Source organism: Microtus ochrogaster, unplaced genomic scaffold (assembly GCF_000317375.1).
Source record: "Microtus ochrogaster isolate Prairie Vole_2 unplaced genomic scaffold, MicOch1.0 UNK1, whole genome shotgun sequence".
NCBI lineage: Eukaryota > Metazoa > Chordata > Mammalia > Rodentia > Cricetidae > Microtus > Microtus ochrogaster.
This window is the reverse complement of record NW_004949099.1, coordinates 38,105,587-38,113,635: the sequence shown is the minus strand read 5'-3', so window position 1 is coordinate 38,113,635 and position 8,049 is coordinate 38,105,587. Positions and strand designations below refer to the sequence as shown.

Sequence of the window (8,049 nt, the reverse complement as noted above, 5' to 3'; positions counted from 1 at the left end):
CAAGGGAGGGGAACTTGATTGGGGGAGGGGGAGGGAAATGGGAGGTGGTGGCGGGGAAGAGACAGAAATCTTTAATAAATAAATATATGGGAAAAAATGGGGGAAAGAAAAGAGAGAGAAACCCTGCTTCAAAAAGAAAAAAACGAAGAGAAAAGAAGAGAAAAAAGAAAAAGAAAAAAATTCCTGGGCTTAGAGCCACAGAGCAATGTCTTAAGGTGCTGGAGGGGCTGGAGAGACTACTACTTCACAGAGCACTGGCTGCTCTTGGAGAGGTTTGCTTCCCAGCACCTACATGGTGGCTCGCAACCATGTGTAAATCCATGGGATCCGATGCCCTCTTCTGGGTGCCAGGCACACGTGGTGTAAATAAATAGATGCATGCAGGCAAACGCTCACATGCTTACAATAAACAGGAATCGGTCCTAAGGCGAGCTTGCTATTTCAGAAGACCTTAGTCTGGAGAATGCATTTAAGAGACAAGCACAGTGGTGCACACTGGAAACCCCTGTCCTGAAACACTAAAAATAAATAAATAAAAATTAATTAGAAGGGAGGAGCAAACGATGCATGAGGACGAGAAAAAGGAGGTAAGGGCTGGAAGCCTCATCTAGGCACAACCCGTAAAAGACGATAAGCAGGTGGAGGCAGCCGGGGGAAGCCTGAGAAAGTCTGCAGTTGTTTGCCAGTATGAGTGCCCACTCCGCTTCCTGTCATCACTTCCTCTCACCAGCACTTGCACGGGCTGGGCTGCTTCATGTACGAAGGCTAAGAACACAGACCACTTCCTCTGCCAACACAGAGACTTTAATTTCCAGGAAGACCGAAGAACACACACCTTCTGGCCTACAGCCAACCTAGGATGACACCCTCTTATCCCCTCCCCGGCACAACAACCCAAACAACAACCAAAATGATGTTGTGGAAGGAATTTGTATTTTTCGCCGTCGTTGAGAATACATGAAATTGGTAGATATGTCACATGCCTTTGGTGGAAATACAACTCTTACTACTCTATACATAAACTATGAGACTGGCTTAGGAAAAAGACAGAGGCAATGACAGACACAATGGAAAGAAACCCCACATCGTCTCATGACAAACCAAAGAAGGGGATGTGGGAAGCTTGGCTTCACTGGCTGCAAAGTCCCAGGGTTAGAGGCATAACTGCTCATGCACATGGGTGGTAGGAGCAAAGAGACTGCAAAAACACAGAAGAGGGCTCGGGCTGGGGTGAAAAAGAAAGTAAAAGAGCTAACACCCCAAAAGAACAAAACCAACTACACCTGGTAAGCCTTAGCGGGACAGAAACCCAGGAATGAATTCCCGTGCTAGGACTGGGTGGGCCAACCGGGTAAATTTGCTCCAGGCTCGGAGTACATCGAGGACAGTGTCGGTTCTTCTCCAGCGATGACCCCCCCCTGCACTAGGCAAAGAGAAGCCCAGAGGATAGTGGAGAGCTTCGAGGGGACGTTGGGAGAGTACACTGACTGCTTTCTTCAGCTCTTCAGTCCCGCCCTGAGGCAGGACAAAGGGAATGTGGGAAATGGGCAAAGGGAAAGAAGGATGGTTTTGCAGAGTGAAATGCTGCTGCGTGGAAAGGGGGCATGCGGGCTGGCACGGCCCCAGCCTCCTCCTGCTTGTGGACCAGAGGACAGAAGTAATAAAGTCCTGAGAGCACCCCCTCCTGCACTCCCCCCTAGCACCTGGGTTTATGGCATGCGCATCCTCTGTGAGGCTCAGCAGCAGCTCCCATCCTCAGGTTTCAGCATCTATTCGCACAGGGCATGCAAAGGGAGTGGAGGAGAGGAGGCAATGCAGAATTCAGACGGGGGAGGGGGGGAATGGTTCCAGAGAAGATACTGAAGGAGGAGAAGCAGACAGCTCCAGATGTGAGGCCCCATGCTGGCACAGCAGTGCACAGCACGCCTGTCACAGGCACAGTGCACAGAACACCTGTCACGGGCACATTGCGCAGCACACCTGTCACAGGCGCAGTACGCAGCACGCCTGTCACGGGCGCAGTGCACAGAACACCTGTCACGGGCACAGTGCTCAGCACACCTGTCACAGGCTGGCACCCCTCCCATCCAAGACTGAGCTTCGGGCTTTGCTGGAAAGGCCTTCCTGCCACATCCCTATGTCAGGCAAGAATGAGAGAAAGGTGTGGAGGAAGGGGTTCTGTGGGAGCCTGGGAGTCTCACCATTTCACACCCAGTTCCCATTATCAACAGCAAGGGAGGCTGAACTTCAATAATGAGATGGCAAGCAGCATGTTCCCAAATGCTTGCTATTTCAAAGCTGACTGGAATCATTTGGTGCCCTCATGAGCAACACAGAACAGCTCAGAAAAGGTGAGGAGACATCAGCTCCTCCTAGACAGAAGCATGTGGGATGGCTTCTAGGAAGATGTAAGAGTCTCCTGCTGTTTTTATAATCAGTGAGTACTTGTTTTCTAGGCCCACAGAGAACAACGTCTAAGGCTGTAAAGTTCCCCAAAGACACAGAACATCTTACACTGACAGACAAGCAGTAACTACAAAATTCCAGTTTGACTTCTGTCTTTACACAGACCTCTGGGACCCAAGACCAGCCTGGTATGAAGGAAAGATTCCAGGGTAGTGGTTACCAACTATTATATAAAACAGGCAGCAAGTCATTACTTCCCAAGTAGTCTGGGTCCCTCGTGCTGAAGGCCAGCCTAGCTGGAGACAAACACCCTTCTCCTTCCCTCGGCCATGCCAGCTTCTCAGACACCCTGGCCACAGCACTTTTAAGCTCTGGGGTGAGGAGGGGGTGCCAGCTGTTGCTCTTTGGGTAGTGACGTCACGACCGGCCACGCGCAGCATTTCTGGTGTGAAGGAAGAGTGCAAACAGTTGCAACAGAAAAGGAGGCATGGGTGACGGAGAAGCCTGGGCTAGAATGGAGACAGGCAGATGAAGGAGTTGGCTGAGAGAGCAGACAGGAAGAAAAAGACATGAACTTGGATGACAATGGAGAACAGGGACGGGATGGCACATTCTCAAGTAAAAAAGTAGACTGGACACAGGAATCAGGAAGTCCCAGACGGAGAAGAAAAAAGAGACAGGAGAAAACAAGAGAGCAAGTTACATCACGTTACTAGACAACCCGGTCTCTCAGTTACATCACGTTACTAGACAACCAGGTCTCTCAGTTACATCACGTTACTAGACAACCAGGTCTCTCAGTTACATCACGTTACTAGACAACCAGGTCTCTCAGTTACAGGCAACCCAGTCCCAAGGTCTCCCTGGGACACAGGCAGAGACAAACAGCACAGCCGCACTTCTCAGCAGAAGGGGCCATCTTCCCACAATTCTTTGAAGGGGGAGGCTTGTCCGTCAAGGAATCTCCTTGTCTTTGCCCTCCCTCCCCCCACCAACCAGGCGATGATCCCACAGCAGCGGTCTCCATACCTCAGTCAGAGCAGCCCCACTCCCCAGCAGGCAGGCAGGCAGGCAGGCAGGGCTGGGAGAAGACTCCAGGACCTTCCCACCTCTTCACCCCATGGCAACCTCAGGGATACTTACTTACAATAACGACCACGATGATGGCACAGATAGCTCCCAGCATGATCATCATCTGAGGAGACATGACAGAGCATGAGCCCTCGGACTCAGGAAGGAAGAAGGGAACAGGACTAGAGACGGGAAGACATCCACAGGCTTCTGCTTCTCCCAGGCTCATAAAGACAGAGCACAGACACTCAGCCTTGTTTCTGCTTAGCTCCCGATGCCTGTTCATTCCTTCTTGGAATTCCAATTGAAAGGCAAATTTTGTGAAGTGTTGGCTACGTCTACAGACATTGTAATACACGTACTGAGCCAGGGTGTTGCTGTTGGGGGTCTGAAGAAGAGCCAGGCGAGAATTTCTGGAAAAAAAGCTACTTCACTAGCCTAAATTCCTCTACACAGGGCTTTCTCTGTGGTTCTGAATACTCTAGCCTGCCCTGGTGGCCAATACAGGTAATGCATATCAAGAAGGTGTGCAGACCTCAGGGAAAAGCAGGCGAGGGAAGGGAGGCGCACCTTGCAGTTTTTCCACCAGTACTTCCTTTTCAGCTTGGCAGCGCTGCTCTCAAACTGTGACGCTCCGGCCTGCAAGGCGTCAGCTCGGTCATCCAACTCTGACAGCTTCTGGTCCCTCTCTAGGACCTTGTCCACATTCACACGCATGATGTCCACCACCTGAGGGGGTGCAGGAACAGAGCTTCTGAGATTTCCCTACTAGAGACAGAGGAAATGAGCAATGCCCGGGAGATCACAAGCCAAGGCCTGTGAGTCCAAGGGCTGTTTGGCTCTGTATAGAAGAGAACAGAAGAGATGATGCTTTCTGTTCCCGAGAGTCTCAGTTTAGAGACTCCCAAGGATTGGCCAGGTACCTACCTCCTCCACTTGTGCCTGGGTTTGCTGTAGTCGTCTGTTGCTGGTCAAATTAGGAGGAGGACCAGGAGGACCTCCACCTGGGGCAGCCCCTTCTGTTCCTTCAGCGGGTGGCTGAGCTGGAGCAGACCTGTGGAGAGAAGCAAACAGTACAGTGACTGAGACAAGGAGAGACTCACAGGCATCGGCACGTACCGCCAAGCAAAGCGTGAATGCAAACAGAGAACTGTTTAGCTCCTCTGCAATCCCAAGAGCTGAGATACAGCCTAGAGACACGGGGCAGAGGACGAAAGATCTCCTGCCATTCAGATGAGGGTCGCAGTGCCATTTAGAGATATTGATTGGGACCACCCTGTGATGTAAACTCAGGCACATCCTCTGGCAAATGGCCATAGGGACAAACACGCCAGCCTTGACCTAAATGGAATTTGCCTGGCCATTAGAAGTTCTTCCCATGAAATAAAACAGGAAAACCCAAGCCAGAAGAGAAAAGATTGGTAGAAAAGACTAAACTGTGAGGACAGCTGTGCTCGGGTTGGAGTGTGACAGAGGCAAGCTTGTGGGGGGTCCGGCCACAGTTAGGTTTTCTACTATAATTGGTGCATGCCAGCTGCTGTAAAAACAATCTGGAGACTCACCAAAGGCAACGTCTGCATAGACAGAGTGAGTCAGGGATATTTGTGTTATTTTTGGCAGAGAGAAGATAGGGGTTTCATTTAAATTGAATCTGGGGATTAAAGCAATTACATTAATTGTTCCAAGAGCACAGACCCAAAGTAAAAACGCTAGAAAGAATCTTCCCTGCACATGCAGCACTGTCGTCCCGTCCTTCTTCAGACTCAGCAGCGTCTCAGGGTGCTGCCCTGGGCCCGGGTCCGGAGAGAAAGCTTGAACTGCACTACTGCGCAGCATGTGAGGACGAGCCCCTCTTCCCGCACTGACGGCCAAGAGCACTCATGGCCTTGGAGGGAATGGTTCTGAGTGGGCTTGGTCTTGTCTTTGGTTTTGGTTGGTTGGATTTTTTTCTTTTCTTATGTATTTATTATTTAAACAAATTTAGAGGCAGGTATTTCCTGTTCCCTAGCTGTCCCAGAACTCTCTCTGTAGACCAGCCTAGCCTAAAACCGAGATCCACCTGCCTCTGCCTCCCGAGTGCCAGGGTTAAAGGTGTGTGCCCACATGTATAGTAAATGTGAGGTCTTTAAAATAAGCTTGTCTCTGACACTCACCAGCTAACAAGGTCCCAAAATCAAACCTATAAAAGGAGTTTTTTTTTTCCCTGCCATGTGGAGGCTTCACAAGCAAGGTAAAGAGAGATATCTAAAATTTGATGGAGAATAGAAATTTCTTAAACTCCATAAAACATCCTCGCCAGAGAAGTCTAAGAATAAATAAGGTAGAAGTTAAGCCATCATGAAGTTGCCAAAAAAGTAAATTCCTTGATTAATCACAATAGAATTAATACCTTGAATCTCCTTTTCCATAAGTAAGTAACTTTCTTCTAGACAAGATGCTCTCGCCCCTCGAGAGGCCATATTCAGATTACAATGGCTTCTTCCACTTAAAGAGTCACTTTCCCATGTCCTCCCTAGACACTGAGGAAGGAAAGGAAGATGCAGAGCCGCGGGAGCCACAAGGCTTGCGCTGCTATTGAGCGAGCTAAGCAATCTAGTTCTAGACTGAGGGCAGGGATTCCAATGAGTTGGTAGCAGCTAGTGTTGGAAGGAGTCCAGGATGGTGGCACCAATGACAAGACTAAGGTCAGAGACCTCGTGATTCCCGGCTAGCCATCACGCTTTCCCTTCCTCCTCCAGCCTCACACATGAAACCACCTGGAGCGAGTCGGCTACAAAGGGCCCCTCCCCAAATAAAGTAGCTTGTCAAAAATGTACAAAATGTTAAAACCACAAAACCCAAAAAGAAAGAATGGGATGACTGTGAGCTTTTAAAGGGCTCACTTCACTTACTACTTGTTAGGAGCTGGAAACACTCCACATTAACCTACCCAGGGAGTTATAATCCTTATATAATTCAAGTCAATCCTTTTTTTTTTTAATCATCAAAAGAAGCAACACAAACCGAGTGGCGCACACCTTTAATCCCAGCACTTGGGAGGCAGGGGCAGGCAGATCTCTGAGTTCGAGGCTAGCCTGGTCTATAGAGTTCTGGGACATCCAGGGTTACACAGAGAAACCTGGTCTGGAAAAGCCAAACAAGGGAGGGATGGAGAAAAGGAGAGGGAGAGAGAGGGAGGGAGAGAGGGAAAATGTAAGCACACACACACACACACACACATCTAGCACCAGGCAAGCGATCCAGGCAATGAATAGAAAGGAAATCCTTCATTATGTGTATGTGATCATGAAGGGAGTTCTTAATTTATCTAGCCACAGATCTTCAGAAGACGGTGATGCTGAACACAACTGGAGACGTACTATGTGTTTTGGATGAAATTAAGAATTCACTGGCCTCCCTAATTCTCCAGTATTTGGCTAGGGCTTGATCACTGGAAAGCACCTTAGCATAAACGGCTGCATCTCTTGCCACTGTCCCCTGAGACTTTCTGAGCGGCTCACAAGGCGCCACAGAACTAGCAAGTAAGTTTCTGCAGCTTTGCTCGCAGCCATGGGGCAGGTACATCACACTTTTTTGGGTGAGGGGCATGCAGAAACCCAGAGACTGCAGGCAACCCGAGTTACTACGGATGGGTGCACCAATAAGTCTTCTCAGAGGCAGATTCTGTCAAACAAGAAGGGTCTCCCAGTTCCCTGCCCATTATCTATACCTCCCCCAATTCTTCCCCTTTGGGCTTCCACGATACAAAGACGAGAGGAGAGGATGCAATGAACGTGGGACCCCCGCGCCCCTGCCCTGCAGAGGAGTGCCGACTGCAGTTGGTGCGGGATGGAGCGCTGCCCGCATCCCGGGGTGGCCCGGTCTGGGGGCGGCGCGAGCTGGTGGTTCCCGGCGTTGCTGCAGCTGCTGCAATGCGCCATTTTCCGTCCCGCAGAGTTGGACACTGCGGAGGGAGAGTCCGTAAGGAGGTGTCGAGGACCCTAGACCAGAGTCAACTCACATTTTTCTGATAGAGGAAGTGGAGGTCCGTCCCTCTCTGGAGAATGCAACGAGACAGACAGGGAGCCGCTGCGGATGAAGCAGACGGAACTGCGGAGCTCCGCCTCACACGCGCTACCCGGAACTCTAACTGCTGTGGAACTTACTGCAGGTGCGGAGCCGACTCCGGGCTTTATTAGCGATGACCACGCCTCTCGGGTGACGTTAAACTCTCTAGATCCAATCCACGCGGAGCATGTCCTCCCAGCCCCGCCCCTGCAGCTAGACCAATCACAGTTCTCCTCTCATTCATTGCTCCTCCTTCACCGGCCAATACAACGGTGGTTGTTTAACGTCCAGCTCAGACTCAGCGCTTGAGTTAGGCGGTTTGTGGCGCCTGCCAACCAATCGCTGAGCCGGAGGCTCCTGCCACTCTTACTGCTCCCGCCCACAGCACCTGGCGAAGGGAAACCCAGGTGACCTGGACCCTGGAATCCTCCGGGCTGCGGTGGCTCAGCATGGGTGCAAATTCATGGCGCATCCGCTAGACGGCCCTCCTGCCACCCTCTCCGCTTGAGAACGTAAAGCCAAATG

The 8,049-nt window shown here is 50.7% G+C and overlaps 1 protein-coding gene across 1 annotated transcript; it reads right to left on the bottom strand.

The window, feature by feature from the left end:
* Nucleotides 1-911: 911 nt before the first annotated feature.
* Nucleotides 912-7,624, bottom strand: Vamp1 (vesicle associated membrane protein 1). Its single transcript, XM_005365244.2, has 5 exons — nt 7,478-7,624; nt 4,405-4,531; nt 4,048-4,206; nt 3,550-3,601; nt 912-3,037 (listed from the first exon to the last, which is right to left on the bottom strand). Coding segments are annotated over exons 1-5 (357 nt in total). The 5' UTR covers nt 7,480-7,624; the 3' UTR covers nt 912-3,020.
* Between the last annotated feature and the right edge of the window lie 425 nt (nt 7,625-8,049).

Bases quoted from the DNA above. Each gene is read 5' to 3' on its own strand.
- Vamp1 (XM_005365244.2), bottom strand. The intron at 4,207-4,404 runs GTAGGTACCTGG...GCACCCCCTCAG, and splicing joins CCCAGGCACAAGTGGAGGAG to GTGGTGGACATCATGCGTGT. The intron at 3,602-4,047 runs GTGCGCCTCCCT...ATGTCTCCTCAG, and splicing joins ACTGGTGGAAAAACTGCAAG to ATGATGATCATGCTGGGAGC.